Source organism: Balearica regulorum, chromosome 2 (genome assembly GCF_011004875.1).
Source record: "Balearica regulorum gibbericeps isolate bBalReg1 chromosome 2, bBalReg1.pri, whole genome shotgun sequence".
Lineage (NCBI taxonomy): Eukaryota > Metazoa > Chordata > Aves > Gruiformes > Gruidae > Balearica > Balearica regulorum.
This window is the reverse complement of record NC_046185.1, coordinates 161,774,280-161,794,646: the sequence shown is the minus strand read 5'-3', so window position 1 is coordinate 161,794,646 and position 20,367 is coordinate 161,774,280. Positions and strand designations below refer to the sequence as shown.

At 41.5% G+C, this 20,367-nt stretch overlaps 1 protein-coding gene across 5 annotated transcripts in view; it reads left to right on the top strand.

The window, feature by feature from the left end:
- SCN5A (sodium voltage-gated channel alpha subunit 5) overlaps positions 1-20,367 on the top strand; it is a 218,959-nt gene that overhangs the window by 182,083 nt on the left and 16,509 nt on the right. For all 5 annotated transcript variants that reach the window (XM_075746729.1, XM_075746728.1, XM_075746727.1 and 2 more), the window contains 2 exons: positions 838-1,011; positions 16,384-16,506. In XM_075746729.1, coding sequence (XP_075602844.1) covers positions 838-1,011; positions 16,384-16,506 — 297 coding nt within the window. The remainder of the gene's footprint in view (positions 1-837; positions 1,012-16,383; positions 16,507-20,367) is intronic.

The following is a 20,367-nucleotide window of genomic DNA, read 5'->3' as shown; positions in this document are numbered from 1 at the left end:
CCCTGACACTAGGATCCTGCATTTTATTTGATGTAAATGCTAAATTATAAGGCAATTTTATTTGTTTTATTTTAGGAGGTGTATCATTTTATATCTTAAATATTTTAAAGGGGTTATTAAGTTGCTTGTGCTTGATACAGATACTGAAAGTCCTTTGATGATGCTATGCATAAGATGATTAGTTAGAGAGACAGATGAGATGGGTAGATAGATACCTTGACCTTTAAAACACAATTGTTCTGTTAAGTGAATAATAATGAGCATTTCTTCAGGCGGATAGCTGTAGCTACGTGAAATGTGATGGCTGAACAGAAGTCAGGGAACTCTGGTACTCTGTAACAGAGGCAGGTTAATAACCCAATTTATCATCATTAGCAATAAGACGTATTTGACTAAATATAAGGGTTGGATTCTGCTCCCAGACAGGCGTCCTGTGCCCTGGGACATCTGAGGTGCCCCGATAGCAGTGGCACAGCCAAGGGGAGCTGAGGCAGGATGCCCTCGGGCAGCTCGGAGTGGCATCCTGCTCACAGATTCATGTTCCCAAATTTTGGGGTGCTTGAGCTCCTCTTACACTCAAAGGATGTCTAGTCAGTACAGGCAGTAGAGGCTGGAGAGAGAGACAGCTAAGCATGCGTCCATGGTAAGGGAAAGCTGAACAGACCTCGGTTAGGTTAGGGTCAGTCCTATCTGTGCCCATGCACTCATTCTGGTGGTAACATTAAAATATATCAGAAATCACAGACAGTACAAATGATACTATAGACTTGCCGTGCAGCACCGATGCTTTCCAACACAGCTTAGCAAAAGCTTTTAATCAATCTTTTGTACTTCCAGGCTTTTGAAGATATTTACCTTGAAGATCGAAAAAACATAAAAACCATGCTGGAGTACGCTGACAAAATATTCACTTACATCTTTGTCTTGGAAATGCTCCTGAAATGGGTGGCTTATGGCTTCAAGAAGTATTTCACCAATGCCTGGTGCTGGCTTGACTTCCTAATTGTAGATGTAAGTATCATTTTGGAAGTACGATGCTTCTTCTGTTGGATTTTATAATGCATAAGAATGGGCTGTTAAGTCTGGCAGCTTTGTGTTTGCAAAATGACAGCTGTCACTCATTCTGAGCAACAACCTTAGGCGAACCTCGAAGGAGGTCTGCAGACTTAATATGTAACTGTGCACCCCCAGGAGTCAGGGTGCCAGAGCGGAGAACATTGCTTCGTATCATTACGCAGAGGTGTCACCCTGCTAATTTGAGTCACATTTTCTTCTCGTCCCTAGGAACTCACTCTTTTTTTTAGCATTTAACAACTCATTCCACACTCCCAGCTAGCACAAGGTCCGGTTACCTCCGACTGCTCCGCACATGACCTCGACACACAAGTCTTTCAGCAGATTAGAGAAGCTGTCCTTGGCGTAGTTTCCCGGCGAGGCTGCCAGCGGCGTGTAACAGTATGTTCAGTACCGTCCCCCAAGTATTTTCTAGTGAAGGAGTCCAGAAGAAGGTGTGAATAGTCCTCTTGTCAAAACCATTTCACTATTAAAAAACCTTACAAAATACTCCAAATCCTTGAAATACCACAATGCTTAGTTCTCCTACAAGGATAATCCTTAAAAGCGAGTAATAGTTGAACAAAAGGGAGCTTATGCCCCAAGAGTGTTTCTAGATCCAGGCACGTCACCTCCGAAGTTTCACATTTGCCTGGATGTGGAATCTGCCAGGAAAAGCCAGCAACACTGCATGAGGTTTAACATTTCATCACAGCCTATCAATAAGGAGGCAATTATCTCCCTGAGGCCATTTCTTATTAGCTTGAGGCATTAATGTGGAAGGCTGGCAGAGCTCTGCCGTGACTCTGTAACTTATTAAACTTTTGATGAATTATTTTTCCCCATTTTACATCTGAACCTTGACTCAGGGGAGAACTGCACTTTCTTTGGCCCCAGTCCAGGAAAGCACTTCAATGGGACAATTTACTTGTTTGAAGTTATGGACATGTCTAAGTGCACTGCTGGATCAGAGCCTTTGGAAGCTTCTCCAGAGCTTTAATAAATTGATTTATGAAAAGGAAGTTCTTTACATAAATTGTAGGTCATAAATTTCTCTTTGCATACATGCTTGGAAACCTCTTAAAGGGAAGGCACTCGTTTTTCACAGATTAACTTCAACAGAAGAGGAAGGCCTGGTTTAATTATCTAACCACAACATTGGAAACCACCAGTTCCTAAGTTAAAGCCCAACCCTGAAAACTGTGCTCACTGTGGTTTAGGTTGAGTGACATAGCTTTTCTTTTCTGGTTCTCCACCTCTAAAATGGGACTAATAGGACTCACCTAAAGTATTCTATAGGCTTCCAGGAATTTGTTATTGGAGTTATTGTTTTGATGAGCTACTGAAGACTAGAAGGGCTGGATGAGGGCTGAATATTGTCACAAGTCTAAGTAGGGGTCTTCCTGGTAGGAGCAATTTGCATGACGGATTCACTAAAACAGTTTGGAGTCCTGCTGCATCATTAACAGCTAGAATTGAGTTCACACTTGTAAGAAATGACATCTGATTAATACCAAGGAGAGTAAAAGAGAAGCTAAGCTAAATCCTGGCCTCCATGTAAAAAAAAAAAAAAAAAAAACAAAAACCACCATTGGAACAGGAGCTACATGAGAATGCAAAGCCAGTATGTAACTGCAAAATTTAGCTACATATGCGGCTTTTAATGGTGGGATTTGGGAGTATAACAACGGATTGTAGAGGCAGCCACAGGTGGGCTGGGGAAAGGGACTTCACCTCCCCTGCCACACTTCCAGAGTCCATATGGCAAAAACCAGTGTGGTGGGGGAAAGGGGACCACGGGCCATGGGACCCCCCTTATCCCCAGCAAATCCACCCCAGAGCCTTCTTACTGACCTAGAAGTTTTTACTTTCTAACCCACACATAAATGTTTTTGCATGCTCCTGATCTTGCCAAAAAGTTGCCCCAACTTGTTTCAGTTGGTTTAGTTATTAATTGACTCTAGGAAATCGCTTGCCCTTCAGTGTTCTCAATGAATAAAGCTTTTCCCCATGCCCCATTCTTTTCTTCAAAGTCAATGCGGATTATGAGAGCCCGGTTCTATATTTTTAGCAAGTTTAACAGATGCTCTTCTCCTACCCTATTGCTCACACACCCTGTCACTCTGAATTGGCAGAGTAATACACTATCATTTTTTCAGCACACTTTTTACTTCAATTTACATTTTCTTTTTGGTCCTTTGAGAACCAAATCACTGCAACTGAGCTGCAGAAGGGAGTGAATGGGAGAATTAGCTGCTCCAAAAGAAGCAGATGAACCACTTGTCTGATTTTTCTCAAATTTATTTGTTTAAAATTATTCACTTAAAAATTCCTGATCTGCAAATTATTCATTAGCAGTTTGGTATCGGTATTCAAAATTCAAGCTGCGATGGTTGATTTTTCATTGGACATGTGAAACCATCTATCATCTGTGTTTTCTCATTGTACAAATGCAACTCAGAATCCTTTTTCTGTTGTGAATAATTCATAAAACCAGCTCAAAATTTGCAAGTATTCACTATTTCTAAATGGGAAGTAAACCCAGAGGGGACATAAGCATATTGCTGTTGAATTTTTTTTTTTTTTTTTTTTTTTTTTTACTTACCCTGCCTTGTGAAAGACCTTTGACACTGATTTGGGTCTGTGGAATAGCAAAGGCTCCATCTGACAATTGTGGATTACTAAAGAAAATTCTGTCTTGCAAAGCCTGAACATCAAAACACACAGTAATCCACAAACTGAGAGCTATTTTTGCTGGATGCAGAATCCCTAAAGGATGATCTCTGATAATGGGCTTCTCTGCATCTCAAAGAAGTATGCTAGTGTAGCAAAACCACAAGAGAGTGCTTTTAAATACATTGCAATACAATAAAGTCCTATCAACAATGCTGTAACAGATTTCTTTAGGAGGAAGACAGAAAGGAGTAATCAACCCACAAAATATAGACTCATTTCAACTTAGGGAACTTGGGAAAGATGCCTTAGATGTCTGCTCAAATACGAATAAACTGGACAAAAAGCATTAATGAACATCTATACGTTACCTCCCTGCAAATAGCCACTAAAAGTAACCCCTTCTAAACCTCAGCTACAGCTCCTCTATGCACATGAATTGGAGTGATGGGCACTCAGTCCACAGCTGTTTTCAAATGAGGGAAAAGCAGAGACAGAAGCGTATCTGAAGTGTAGACAGACATCAGTATCACCATCAGGAACAGTGTCCATGCATAATTCTCTTTGCTAGGATGCACAGGCAAATATTTTCACAAAGAATAGATATTTTCCAAGCATTCATGCAATCAAAACCTCTTAATACAAAGCAGATTAAACAAGGAGTCTGAACTTGGCCAGAGACAGAGACACATGGCACTCAAAAAGAACGTTTATGAAAACTACCCTCAACCAGGCATGTCCAGCAACAGGCAGTCAGTTGGGTTTTAAAACAAGGGGCAGATAAACTCCATCGGTTGTGCATGCTGGTGTCATGTTTGATGTTCCTTTCAATTGTTTCCTCTGACCTATAAATATTATCTTGAGCTTATCTAGTTTGAGCTTCAGCCAATTAATTCTGAGCTATGTCCCAGCCTCTGCTGACAGAGGATGGATTATTCCATTGCAGTGGTCAGTTTGGGAAAGGCAGCAATCTGGAGCTTAGCATCATTCAAAGACAAGAGGTGTTGCAGTCGACAGCTTCTTTGCTCGCTGATCATGCGTTGAAGGCAGAGCGGAGAGACCGGTACCCTACAGAAACTGTCACGAGAAAGCTCTCGGCAAAGGGCTGTAAAGTCCCTAACTCATTAGTAAGAATGCTCAGGAAAAAAGTCACAGCCAAGTTTCATTGCCCGTGGCATACACAGAAAAATCCTCTTAAACGGGCAGTAATGTCATCTCTCTACAAAAGTCCATTATCACAAATCCATCATCTCCATTGCAGCTTTTGGGTTCAATTTAATTGACCAAAAGTTAGTCCCAATCCAGGCTTAAAAAAACCTGATTGTCATTTACTGATTTCAGAGGTGAGAGGAGGTGAGGGTTTCTCTACCAATTCTTTCTAAGATTATTCCATCTGTGAGGATTTGATACTTGGGAAAGCTATTTTTTTAAGCAATTTTGCTTTTTTAAAGATGCTGGCAGCCTTCTTCCCTTTAAGCCACCTCCAGCAATGGGCCCTAAGGCTACGTCCTGCAGTAGGGAGGGGAAGATCATCTCTAGTTCTCAATTTTTGCCCTGATGCCCCACCAGTTTGTCTCCAGCTGACTCACCACGGGGAAAGATTGCTCCTTCCATCCCTTTTCCCAGAGAGCCCGCTCTGCCGCTGTGGAGGCAGGGGCTCACAACAGCATTAAGCAGTGTATCTGTCTGCAAAACACTTCAAGCAAGGCTCAGCAATGGTTTTTGAGGCCAGACATCTCAAAGGAGTTATTCAACAAGTCCACTAGGCAGGATTTTGTGGATGCTTTTATGAAAGTAAAATAACATGTAGGTTCTTGCATTTTGTGAATGGTTATAACACAACACGTTTCTGGTGTTGCCCGGAGCTGTTGAGGTTGTACCTAGCGATCTGTATTCCCCACTGAGCAGCTTTCCAAATTTCCCATTTGCTGCCAGTTTAGGAACTGCTCGTGGATGTTCAGTTGTTAAATGCACCATCATTTTTCACTGAATGCCTAAAAAAATACAGATATTACATTTTCCAAGATAGTTTCCTGGAAAGCACATGCTCTAAGATTTCTAGTTAGTATAGTTCACTGCCAGAGAAGTTAAAAAGCAGCTAACAATCTTTGAGTTTGAGATGAACAATTTAAAACAGTCCTTCTATCCCTAGTCAAAAATTGAATTGAATTAAATTATGCCCTTGTGTTGGATTGTCTTTAAGTGACAATTAAAAACTTGCTGCGTGAAGTAAATATTGATGGCTTCTGATTACTTTAATTGTTTTTTCCATCTGTATTCCCTGTTGATTAGCAAGGTGATTTCTGTTTGCTTTTTCAGTAATTACACAATCTGCTGTAATGAGTTGTTCCCAAACAGCACTGAAATCCAATTTGTATTCTTGGGAAACTATCCTAAAAGCATGCGAATTTCATCTAGTTTCTGTTCAGAAAATCACACAGGAACAGAATGACAAAAATACAGTAGAGGCAAAGTAAAAATATTACGGCTTGTCACTTGGAGAAGCATCTTTAGAGTGAACTTATTAGTGCTCTCCGCAAGTTATCAAAAATCCATGGGTTACAACACAGTACTATTACTTCAGAATTCATTTTTAACGAGTTTTCTTCCAGTTTCTCAAAGCAAATGCTCATGTGGGATTTTTGAAGATATCTCAGTGCACATTCTTCTGGGCCTTTGCTGATGGCAGACAACTAATAGGAAACTGAAAAACTCTCCAAAAGCCAGGGAGACTGGTTTTGAAGAAAAGGGAAAAGAACAACAACAACAAAAAAAGTTAGCTTTGGCTAATTCAGGATAAGTGAAAAAAAAAATTCACATGAAGAAGAGATAAGTGGTTTTAATGTGTGTTAGCGGGTCAGCAGACACTGTAAATCTCCCTTCTGCCTCCCCACGCTTTATCTCAACATAACACATGCAAAAACATCCAAATGTCTTGTCTTATCTTGGTTTGCACCTCATGTTAGTTACCACATAGATGCTAAAAGGAGAGCAAGCGGGCTTTGCCAAGTGGAAGCACAAGCTCGGTTTCAGACAAGGCAAAGCAGGATGAAGCACATTGCAGCTGGAGGAAAAGGGGCAGTAAATGAAGGAGAGGAGTAAAGTCCAGTAGTAAGCATAGCTCACTGCCTGCCTGCACCTTGTGAAACGGTTGCAATATGCAGAATTACTGCCATTACTGAAGAATTTCAATTACTGAGGGAGAATTTCAACTTTTGAAAAACTGAGATTGTGCTGAACTAGGTTTACCAATGATTTTGATTTCTTGAAGTTATTTAAAGATGGAGCTGATCTCAATGTCCTTTTTTAGAAGAATATGCTTAAAAAGAAAATAATGAATAAAGCCCTTGAGCTCTTGCATGCAGCTTACTTGGCCCTTTCCATTGCTGTGAGTGTAGCAGCCAAATTCCTTATACAGAGATGTTCTCCCTTGCACAGAGGTTCAGAGCTGGGACAGAGATGTAGACTGTACTTAACAGCCCAGACAGAGGAGGATTGTCCTATAGTTCCTCTCCCTGATGACCAGCACCTTTACAACCCCAACAGTTGCAGACTGCAAAACCTCTTCCCACCAGCCTTGTGGCTCCATTCAGGATGGCCAGGAGCTGCTCAAGAGACTGGTGGCAGGAGGAGGAGGAAGGAAGAAGTGAAGGGAGAGATGCAGCCTGCAGAGGGGTCAGGGATTCTTTATTAGGGGGGTGAGAGATCAAAGGAATTGGGATGAAATTTGAAAACTGTACCCCAATGGTGTAGAGACTTTGTGCTGGCGTCCTACCCCGGTATGGTTGGCTTTGGGGTGCTTTGTGCTAAGGTGAATGAAGGTGAGGATTCATACTTGTAGTATGTACTCTTACTTGTACCGTTGTCCTTTCTGACAGAAATCAGGCAACCTATAATTCTTCAGAGTCCCTCTCCATCCTAGCATATTCAATACAATATACAATCAACTCAGGTTCAAGAATCCAACTAAACAGAGATGATTTACAAGCTAAGAATGTCATATTTCCCGTATCAACTTGGTATTTTTCATATTGATTTGGAACATCTGATTAAATAAATGCTTTAGCGAATCGAGCGAATCCAGAACAGCACCTTGTGAAAACAGCCCAAACAGACTTTTCTCTTTTTTTTGTCTTTTTTTTTTTTTCCTCTCATCATGCCATATGTAAGTAAGGTTGATCCTAATCCTGCCCAGAAATAAGCACCCCTTTAGCTCAGCACCTAAACTCTCACCGGCTGTGATGGAAATGGAGCAGAGTCGATGGGGCTGAGTCCCCAGGGAAATGTTCTCTCGGTAATCACTATGCACACCCCTGGCATTATAACGCTATCTTCAAATAATAAATAATAATCAAGTATATTCCCGTCTACTCCTGACAACAGCATTCAGCATCAAGAAGGTACCCTGGGATGAATCGTGCGGTGTGTTTGGAGATCTTTGTAAGGGGAGAATATCTTTCCTCTTCAGCTGCCCTAAATAAAGGCTGTCTCTGCATGGCATCTGGATGAAAAGCAGAACGTAGTTGATGATGAAGAAATTCTTTTGCTCTAAATCCCAGTAGAAATACCTGACTTTTCAAGGCAGCTGCACCCGCACAGCCACCGCTGCTGCAACAAGGAGAAAGACTTTGGGTCTTGGCCAAAGTTTGGCTCATCAAGGAGTGTCACGTGGTCCCCAAAAATCACAGCAATCCTTCATCCATCCCAACCCAGTGCTGGTAAACGGGACTCAGACATCTGGCAAAGGTGTCTGTTTGCAGTGAAAAGGTGAATTGAGACAGGCTGAAAATCCATTTGGAAAGGGTGGGGTGGGAAAACCTCAAATCAATAAGTCAGTTTGCCCTCTCGCTGGATGTAAGCTCACAGCAGCAGGTCGTTCGACTCGCCCTCAGAAATTAGCGGAGGTTTAATTCTTGATTTGCAGCCATCTGCCTTGGGAATTGACTGGAGTTGTTAGAAAAGCCTGAGCAGGTGTAAAGGAGGTGACAGATTAAAAGAACAGCGAGACATAAAGAGGTTCTTCTGGAAACCGCCAGGAAGCAATTAGGATGCAGGAATGATTTATTTAAAAGCATTTAAGCCAACAGGAGTGGCACATGCTGTTTGCAGCAAGGCTGCCCTCTGAAAAGGAAGCATTGCCTCAAAAAGCGTGGACATGAGGAATAGGAAACAAGCTGAGAAGATGGAATATTAACAGAGTTTCACAGCCTTACTTTGAGTGTGAGATGGGGGGGGGGGGGGGGGGGAACAAAAAAAAAAGACAAAAGAAGAGGAAATGTCCTGGAGAAAAAAACATGAATGGATGATAAAAAAGCCTTTTTTAACCTGAGTTGTAAGAAGTAGCATTGGGTTTTCCGGGAGATAATTTTTGTTTGTAATTAATCTAGGCACTCGTGTAGCCCATCATATTATAATACTCGTGGAGAGCACTCCACCAGCAGTAATGAACTCCACTGCCAGTGCGGGAAGCTGCTCACTAACTCGTTTGCAGACACGCTTTCAGCTCCATGCCATGGACTAACTCCAGAGCTGCTCAAAGGACTTTGTGGTCTTTACCTGAACGTGAGGGTTGTGATTCAAGGAAACAGGTTGCAGAGGTGGGAATTTGGTTTAGGTCACCTTAGTCTCTCTCCAGCACCCTAATATTTAAGACTTTCCTTTACTTTTATGCCCTTTATTCAATAACATGCAATTTCTGGATTGATAGGTGCGGTCATACAACTAGGCATCTATATGGCAGAAAATGTAATGTCAGAGTGAAAGGGTAAAGAGATATTTTTTCAAAATAAGGTGATAATAAATGTCTGCTCAGAAACGATAGATGCTAAAGACAATACCAACCTCATTACAAGCCCTTTTCTCCAACAGTATTTCAGAGCAGCAATAAGAAGTTCCATGTATTTCAATTTATTTTCAAATTCCCCTTTCCCTGTAGTTTTTCCGGTTTGCATTTGGGGTACAAACCTAATTTTGTTCCTTTTCAAATTAAGGGGAGCAACTTGGGACCACAGGCCTGGCTCTTAAAGGCAGTGGGCTGCTGCTCAGGCTGTGAAGATTTCTTTGGGTTATCTTATCCTTGGCAGCAATGGACAGGAGAAACCAGACTGGATTGAAAAGAGGCACCCAAAGTAATCCAAGCTCTCTTTCTTCTTCTTTTTTTTGGTTGTGGTTTTGGTTTTTTTTTTTAGAAAGCACAATTAGAGAGGGAGAGGCAGGTGTTCCTGGGGCACACAAAAAGCTATTTGAAAGCACTGGGGGCCTGCATTAGCCAAAACTGCTTATTTAAATAAGTGGCCAGAGCTTTCAACTCAGCTTCTGCGTTCCTTTTCGGATGTCCTTTTTTTTTCCACGGCTCCCTCCCCCCCTAATTTGAACAAGCAGGTTAATTTGATGAAATCCCTAGCTGCATGAACCATGTGCTGTTGCCCAAACCGGGAAGGAGGTCTCCTCTTCTCCCCGAGACAGCAGCTTGCAGGGTATCGCTCACAGCTCTGTGCTGCAGCAGGCAGACATTTAGTTGAGGTTCTCGTTGTTCTCATGAGTTTTAGGGTTTATATGACCATCCAAGGAGGATTTTTACCATTGCCCAGGCAGAACTTCTTATTCCCTGGGCTCTGCTATTAATTCATCTCAGCGGTGATCTGGGGTTAATTCAAAAATGCAGTCTGTACTGAGCAGGATCTGCCTTCGAGCGGTGCTGCTAAGGTCTGCTTCCTCTCGGTCCGGTGGGTGCTGGCTGGTTGTCTGAAATGATGTGCTGGTGGGAAGGAACACGAAAAGGAGAGGAGCGGCCTCTATTCCATTCAAACCCACCTCCTCACTATAGAAAATGCTGTCAGGCTCAGGCTCCCAAAGACAGCACCCTTCCCATTACTCCACCAGCAGAATTGCATGGCTAGGGAGCCTGGGCAAGCTCCTTATTTGCTCTTAAGATGTATGCGTATAGGAAGGAATCCTACTACTGTTACAAATGCAATAGTTCCTTGGGAAAAAAGTCTGTGATCTTCTGATTAAAGACCATTTCCCCTGTGTGTACCGAAGGGAAGCTGCATTATTGCACTTCCTACTTTATAATTGTTTTTCTGCAGCTTTAAAATTCTCTTTTGACAGCTTCACTGGGGTTTACATGGGTTTACAATACTGATTTCTTAAGTCATTGTCAGATAATGAAGACATATATCCTTATTGAATAACTTTATCTCTGTGTGTTCATAGTGAACAATTTTAATTTTCCAAAAACTGCTGCATATCTGTTAACTGATTAATTATTGTGAGCACCAATGTGAGCACACTGGGAACCTGACACTAAATGGGTGCTACCTGGGTGTAAATAAATGAGTCGCATTTGTCATCTCAAGAATGACAATATTCCACTAGTAAAACAAAAAATTGGCAATTATTGAAAAAACATCCTGATTCCTAGACAAGACTCTTTTTTTTTTTTTTTTGTCAAATCTTATCTAGTAGTGGATTGTCAAAATAATTAAGAAATTCAGACATTAATCTCATTTAAACATAATAGTAATAACTTTGAACAGTTATCAGTGAGGTTAGCCTCTCTTCAGAGATCATTGCCAGTGTCCTAGCAGTCTAAATTCATCAATTCTTCTTGATTTTACCCTGGAAACACATATGAATGTCATAAAATGGGGCACTCTAGACCCGAGCTACTAGTGCCACTAAGCCACGGAGGTGACAAGACGTTGGTTTTCAAAACACCGGCCACAGGCTTGGTAATCCCCATGGCTGGTGTTTCTGGGGTTCAATGCAGTCACAAGATTTAAAAGATTTCTTTTTTTTTTTCTTGACCATAACACTGAAAATGGCAAAAATGAGAGCTGTGGGGTTCTTTCATGTCTCCCTTTACCCAGCTCTAGGAGGCTGCCATACATATGCTGTAAATTTTATATAGATAAACTTGTATGTAGGAATATAGAAATACAGGTATATGGGCATGTAGATAGAATATTTTTGTATATATTATCTATATAGATGATATGTAGATATAGAGACAGAGATATATCTATCTATATATAGATATATGTATATATAGAGAGAAATATGATTAGATATACAGATATGTAAATATATAAATATTTACATATATAGATAAAACTATCTCTGGGCAAGGAAAGTAAGGATCAGGGGCAACAAAGTTCTTTAAATGCAAGGATCAGAGAGAACTCAACATCCCTTGCCTGTCTACAATGGCAAGAAGCAGCCCAGGTGTGTAAGTAACATCAACGTGGCTTTGCCTGAAGCTTGACCTTTGCCGGGAAATTCTACCATTGAGCTGAGCGATAAATGCTGATTCTTTCAGGGTTTTCACTCTTTTGAGGTGGAATGAATTTTGGGAAGTTGCTGACACACCTAAAACTGAGCTCTTGTTGGGCTGTGCTGAGATGATCTCAGGAAAGCAAAAGAGAAGAGCTGCCACGTGAATGAAATCCTAGTCCATGTGATTGGTGAGACTTTTGCTGTTAAAGTCTGTGGAGGCAGGATTTAATACACTGATTTATGAGGACCACTCCCTGCCTTAGGGACCCTCGTTGCTGGCCAGGTTGTACACTGGGGTTTACACTAGATAGCAAATTCCAGTGATAACATCATCCTAGGGACTTCAGAGGCACCAAATAAACGGCAAGTCAAGGGGATAAGGAACAGCCGAGAGTTAACACGGAGGATATTACTTGATTAAGTTAAGGATAAGGAAGGCTTAGATGTAAAGCTGTGAAAGCTTCTTAGTAAGATCTAGCAAGTTCTGGAAAGACCCTCAAGGAAGATGCTAGAAGCAGAGCATCTGCAAAATTGCCCAGAGAAGCTGTGGATGCTCCATCCCTGGAAGTGTTCAAGGCCAGGCTGGATGGGGCTTTGGGCAACGTGGGCTAGTGGAGGGTGTCCCTGCCCATGGCAGGGGGGTTGGAACCAGATGGTCTTTAAGGTCACTTGCAACCCAAACCATTCTGTGATTCTGTGATTCTGTGATTCTAAGAAATAAGAATAATAATAAGGTTTCTTGGGTCAGAAGAAGTGCACAGGCAGATGAGAGACTCTGTAGCTTACCTGTTAGCACACATGCTATGCGAAAGGTGAAGGTGAGGTGTGAAAGGTGAAGTTGAGGTAAAAGCTCAAGCCCAACAGCAGGTTGTGCATTTTATAGGAAAAGTTTTTAGGCAATAGTGACTCCTCAGGATTTGCCTGCTCTCCACAGTGTCCTGCCTGGTCTTCAGAGGTATTTTTTTTCCTGAAAAACCTACAAAATTATTTGCAAAGAGATTAGAAATGTGTGCCTTATTGTGAATCTGGAGTTTATGTTGACCCTGGAGGTATTTTCTGGGTGCCAGCATGTTTCTGATACCAAGCAGAGCACAAAGCAGAACCTTAGAGCAGCTCTGGGCTGCACAGCCTTGTAACAGGAAAAAAGTAACAGAAACAGCTGACTTCACCTTTTGCTGTGATTATGTGGGGCAGTCAGCACCAATTTTGAAAACGGCTTGATTTTTTTCCTAAAAATAGCTTTCCAGGTCACTTTTAATCAACTCCAAATGGCCAAGTCTGTGCTTTAGTAATTCTTTTATAAATAAAATTTGACAGGGATACCTTCAAAACCAACAGCCGAGCATTTAAACAAGTTGTCTCAAACTCAGTTCTGAGTCCAGCCTTGTAAATCATTGCCAAATATCACACAGCTTCATGGCCTAATCCTCTGAAGAGATATCTAATGCTGTGTAAATCTGTGTCAGGAGGACAACAGCACCTGTGATGTGTTTCAGGGTGACATTTACGGCACTCTGAAGAAAATGGTAGCCTGCTCAGATCCACAGGCTGGTCTTGAAGGATTTGAACAGAACATCTGCCTTGAGAGAAAGGGGAGTTATAGGACATAAATTCAGGATGAGGGAGGAAGCAAGCAGATGCATGAACCAAGGCAGTTTGAAGACCTTGAGAAGATCTGACTTTCAGTCATTGTGGGTGAATCTAGCAAAGTAGGGTGTTGGGTGCCCTGTATTTGATTAATTTTCTTTCAAATCTCTACGTTCGTTTTACAGATGAATGAGCTTCCCTTGAAGTGTATGAGTGTGCAGATCTTGGTTTCTATCATGGAGCATGCTATCATCGAGCTCTTTTTCTTATACCTCCAGCCTTTCTGGATAGGGACCTCCAAATTTCTGTGGGGTTAAAGCCGTTTTCTGCACTAAACTTTCCACCAAAGACAGAAATATGTACCACAGTGTTACTCCTATCATGATACCTCAATAATGCCAATTATATTACAGTTTTAAGATGACTTAGTTGAATGGCTTTAGTATATAAGTATGCTGAGCATTTGCTTACTGATAGTAGACAGATCCTTCAGCCCTTTCTCCTAATTTGGGCAATATTAAGTCAACGGGGAGAGTGAATGAAAGGAGAAGGCTTTGAACTGTATGTTAACACAACTTCAGAGTACAGGGTGTAAACAAAACTGGTAAGTAATAAGGAAGACAGAAAATGGGTGCTGCCTCACTTTGGAAGCATTTCAAATGAGTTTATGATGGTTTTGAAGTCAAACACAGATTCTCATCTTTAACTGCGAGCACTGACTGAGCAGGATTTAAATGAAAGAAGCATTACTAGTGAATACATGTCAAACCTATGGCATTACTTACTCTAAAATAACTTCTTGGGCATGAACATGTCATGGGTTCAGATCTGCTTTCTCAGAGGTGGAAACAAAGGTTTCACTGGTGATTTTTACCTCCTCAGTGTCTAAGGGTCCTAAGACATCAGACCTTGAATCCCGTCTCCCTGTCTACTGTGATGTTTTTATAGCACAGTCACCACTAAAATGCAGAAGTGTTCATTAAGACCCTCCTTCCACGTCAGCCGCTGGGTCTGTACATGGGAGGTGAGTTTGTGTCACACCTTGTTAAAAAGTGACAAGTTTAAACGTGACAGTCAGCCTCTGTGCCACTTCATCGTCTGCAAATCTGGGCTGTCTTCTCCAGGCAGATATCCAGCCCCTTGCATCCAACCCAGACTTGGTGTCTCTGAGATCTCCTGCCCTTGGGCCTGCTGTCACCCATGTGCCACAATAAAGCCATCAATAGGTAAACAATTTAACAAACTGAGCAAGTTTTACAAAGATGCTTGGCTGTGCAGACAGCCCCGGTACATAAATGAATGCATATTCAGGAGAAAGGTTGCTCCATGGAGGACACTAGCTTGTGACTTAGGGGACCAGGCTCATCTTATCCTGCTTTATCACAAACCTCATGGGTGATGCTGGGCTGGTCAGCTAGCACAGGGCTTCAGAGGAAAAATCATCCTACCCTAAAACGAATAGGAAGATTTTCCACCAGACCGGGCTGTCTTCATGGAGGAGCCTAGGATTTCCTTTTACATTAAGAACTTCTTTTTTTTATGTAGTGTAGAAGAATCCCTGCGTTTAGGGTCAGCTTCTGTCTTTAAAATGGCAATAAAGCACACTCCTTCCAGGTAAGCTTTGCACACTCACATTGGGAACTGCAAGGGAACTGTGATGAGCAGTATGCATAGGTCTCTCTCTCATAAGAAAAAAATATCTTATACTATGTGGCTATTAATTTTGGTTCTTTTTCTTAATACATGCAAATTGGCACAGTGTCTGTGGTGTTGGAGAGCTGTTTGTTCCTGACTCCCTGCTCAGTAAAAATTCAGGCTGTGAACACTGATTTGAGCATGCAAAACCCAATTGCTCCATGTGTTTGTTCATCTGATCCGTAATGTCCGCTGCCATTCAGGTCATCCAGACTCCAGTCCTGTGCCTGGTAGCATCCACATTTCTGACCAGCTGGGCACCACAAAAGCTCTGAGAACATGAAGAGCCACCACCCCCAGCCCCACACCTGCTTTCTCCAGATTTGGAAATAGATAGTTTATTTCAAAGAAATAGTCTTTGCAAGGTATGAACCTCAACGCCGAACACCTGTCAAGTTTCTTTCTTCCTTAGAGGCTGTGCAGAAACCAGAAAAAGTGAAAAAGTGCAGAATCAGAGAGTCATGCACATCATTCCTTTAGAGTCTATGGTATGAAGTCATGCCTAGCAGCAATCTAGAGGACTTGTTTCTAATCAGTAAGTTTAAGATTGGTAATTGAATGGTAATGCTAAAATCTTTTATCTCTGCTGGAAGTGGTTAGGTCTTACAGGTGCTTTCATCCAGAAAACCCTAAATTATAACACTTAGGTGACTCATCATATTTTCAATAGTGGAAGATACACACACCTTGGGGAGTGTACAGGAAACCTACAGCACAGGCGTCACAGAGTGGTAGTTTTGTAATGGTGATCTCCTTTCTCATCCACTTTGTGCAAGCCGGCATTACGAGGATTTCTGTGTGCTTAGTTAAAAGAAAACCAACATCTTTGAAAGTCTGTATTTCTATAAATTTTGCATTAAAGTGTAAACAAAGGTTTTGTGAGTTGGTAAGAGTTCTGTATATGTGTGGATCTAAAAACGTCCTTTTTTCTGGGTTGGTCTAATTTAATGACTTCCATTTAATGTTTGGGGGTTTTGTCCACTGTTCCAGCTGTTTCCAACAAACCAGCTGTTTCTTTTCAGAAAGGAAAGTCCTAAGAGAAGGAAAATGGCAGGACTGTACTAACCGATTGGATTTTTGCTTTGTGTCTCCATTCAGGTCTCTTTAATAAGCCTCATAGCCAATACACTTGGATACTCCGAGATGGGTCCCATTAAATCCCTCAGGACCCTCCGAGCCCTGCGACCATTAAGAGCATTGTCACGATTCGAAGGGATGAGGGTAAGAATAGCTAAAGCATCGATCAAAGCTCAACTGTGTGACATCAAGCATCTAACAGGGAACAGTTGCACGTGGTTTTGTCTTCATTTGGTCTGCAAAAGGAACTGAATGATAATGCTGTATCAAAACAACAAAATCAGAAATCCCTCCTTTGTCTTATTTGCAATTGTATCATTACAGCTTTATCCTCTGGTGAATTTAATGATAAACTAATCATGCTGCCTAACCTGTCATATTGCACTTTAAAAAACAGCTTTTTGACCAAGGAAGCATCTGGCTAACAATTACCTCTCAATTACAAGGCGTACCAGGGGAATAACCAAGCTACTAGTTTGCTCCCTGCTTTTGACATGTATTAAAATGAGGCTGACTGGGAAAGTTCTTAAGGACTGTTTCACTAATAATTAAAGCAAAAATTAGAAATGCCAAAGATAGGGAAAGCAAATGAGTGAATGTATAAAATCTTTCCTTTGAACAGATTGCAGTTTAAATGTGGAATGTCAGGATTAACATTAAAACCATGTAGCTTGTGTTTGTTGCTCCATCTTGTGCCTCAATCTCTTTCCCTTCTGCATTCCTCTGCCAGCGTGGCTGTACCCACACAGCATACCTGTTTATTTGTTAAGCCTACCTGCTACATTAATCAGTTACTGTCTAGATAGGCACTTTATTTAACTCCTTGCACCATGTATGACATGCAGATGATGACAACTGTGTTCTGTATGAGCCAAGGTTACTGTTAATCTTGCAGATTGCATAGTAAGATGAAGCAAATCTGTGATAAAATTACAGGTAAAGCAACTTACATTGTCTGATGATCCCAAATCTCTCTAGTAGGGCAAGGAAAAGGCTACAGCTTTCATACTGAGGTGTATTCATGGCAAAGCTTTCCTGTAGACAAAATTTTGGTCTGAATGATCAGTGAGTAAAATGTGTAGTTCATGCACTGAGTTCCTACCAATTAACTGTTCTTGTCGCAATACCCTTGCAGTAAAACAGACTGAAGGCTAGAGAGCCTAACGACCGAGGTAACGCAGGAAATATGGTGACATAGCAACTTATGAAAACCCTGTACCCACGCTTTGCCTCTTCTGTGGATGATCAGAATTGGAGATCAATGCCTTTGTCCCACAGACCTTGTGCTTATCTAAATCACATTCTTTTTGAGGATGAAGATGAGACAAATCTAGTTGCAGACCGCTCTCCTCTGTGTTAGTACTAATACAAAAAGATTCAAGAGGCTCTATTCATCTGGGCACCCAAACCTGAATTGCTTTGTTCACCGCACTCTTCTCAGCAAACACAGGCAATATTTTAAAGGTTATTCACAAAATAAAACAAAAGCAAACTGCAGATCCTCAGCTGGCACAAGGTGATGTTGCACTACTGACGTTAATTAAAGCTCTCACTCCTATGTCATCTGATGACCTCACTCCAAGTCTTTATTAAACATATGCAAATTGAGCAAATGATGATATCAGCTAAAGCTGCACTAGTTTAACTACCAGAGTGATGTCTGCATGGACTCTCTCAAATCAATTTAAATCGGGCTTATGAAGGCTTAGCTTCTACTGGCCGTTTTGCAAGTTCAAGTGAAACCCCTTTAAGATGTTCTAAGCTGACATGAGAATGTTCACTCATGACTTTGCAGGATTCAAACCTGAAAAGCAGTGGGAAGACTAGCCCAAAGCATCAGACAAGTGAGATTGAAATAGGAAAGAAATAATGTGAAAAGTTCACATCTCTATCGAGAGGCTTTCTGAGAATAGCAAGAGGTTGGCTTGGTGGAAATCCTACATGGCATAGACACACTGATCAGCCCAACAGGTGTTCTTCTTAACATGCTCATATTTGTAGGCTCCCCTGGTCCCTGAATCAACATCCCTTTTCTTCCCTGCACCATTGTTGTGGCTGAAATATATTCAGTCTTTCTGAGCTATCGGGGGTAGTGAATTAGCTTGTAAACTATGATAAAGTGTAATTGAGAATACGTGCTATTGGAAAATCAAATCATTTTATTTTTAGTTTGTCTAACCACACTTAACATGACTAGGGACAGTTAGACTTTTCATTATTAGGAGTTCATATGCTCCAGAATGCACAGGAAAATTACCAGCGCAGTGATGGATTAAATAATGATAATGTTGAGAAGCAAACACTGATGGAAAGAAAATAATAATAGTTTGCTCTATTATAATGTCTTTTTCTTGAATAACTGAAAGATTTCTGTACGGCTAGAGCAGGAACAAGAAAGTTCTCATTTATACTGCAGTAAGAGACTTATTTCATTGAGGCTGTACCTAAATTTTGGAAACGATTGGTCCTGAGGCAAAGGCACAGAGCAGCACTTGGATGGCCAAGAGGACCTGTTACCATCAGACTTCAGTTCCTTCCCTGTCTTCAAACAGGCCGGGACCCGTCCGAGTTTGACACACATCTCAGCAGCTCCCATCCTGTGAGAGGTCTGCACAGTAAGGCTGAACTGTTGCCATTTGCCACTCTGTCCCCAAAAAAGACCTCAGTGAGACCAGTATCCCACTTGACAATCACTGCAGACCCTGGAGGTGCTATGCACGTGCCACCACCCTGCGTCACCCACCGCTTTCCCGGCCGTATTAGACCCCAGTGTAAATTAACTTAGGTCTGCGTGTCCCGAACCGTGAAGTCTCCCATGTCTCCTCATTTGTGGTCCATCAGGGAATTATTTCAGAGGTGCCTCTTCCCTTCGAGTTTCTTCCCAGCAAGGGAGGTTATTGCAGTATTTTAAAAGGATGAGTGGGATGATGATAGACCATTTAAAGTGAAAATGATACTAGGCAAAGTCATGGTGAGGCTGCTACAAGATACATGCAGGAAAGAAATAGCATAATTAATGCTAGTTAGCATGATTTCATGGGAATAGTTCTTGTAAAACTGATATGGTCCTTTGATTTGATTACAAATTATGCTGATGACGGTAACTGCACTGATATAATATCCTTAGATTTCAGAGAGGAATCTGATACCACGGGACATAGTGATGAAAACACGAGCTTTGTACCAAGCCAAGTAAACATATTTTAAATTAATTTAAAATGGGTGATGGATCTCGAAAAGTAATTGTAAACAGTGATGACACTGTAAATTTGCTGATGAGTGTCTCAGGGTGAGGGATGCTTCAGCATAAGAACTGTCCTTAATCTGGACTTTAAGAGCATCTGGAAGAAAATATAAAATCTTTGCTGACAACACACAAAGTGAGCAGAGTAGTAAGTGATATTACGCATAAGGGAATTATACTGACTGATCTGGATCACAGTGAGAAACAGATCAATGGTACAACATGCATTTTAATAAAACCACATACATCGTACACCTCGGGAGGAGGAAAGTAGGTCACTCTGGGGGACGTTTCTTGGAAAACAGCATCTGAGAAGGACTTAGGGATCAGGATGACCGTTCAACAGGGCACGAGCTTTTGGGCAGGTCCGATAATGAGGTGACTAACACAATCCCTCAATACACAGGGAAATAATTCAGCAAGCAGAGGGAGAGGGCAGTGCTTCGATACTGGAATTCCACCAAACTGCTGGAAATGGGGTGTTAAAAATGGGAAAGTCTCTGCAGCATGACTAGAAATCTGAAGGAATGATGATAGTTAGAAAGAAGCTCTGGGTTTTTTCTAATTACCCAAAGTAACGTTCAGTGGCAATTCAGCCACAGTGAAGACTGGGGTGGTAGGAGAAGATGTCTAACAGCAGTTGATTAGTGCCTCAAGTTCAACAAATTCAACCTAAAAATACAGCATCTGTTTGTAACAGTGAGGGCAGAGGACACCAGGAATAGATTATCTAATAACAAATTTTTTGTCTGTTATTTGAA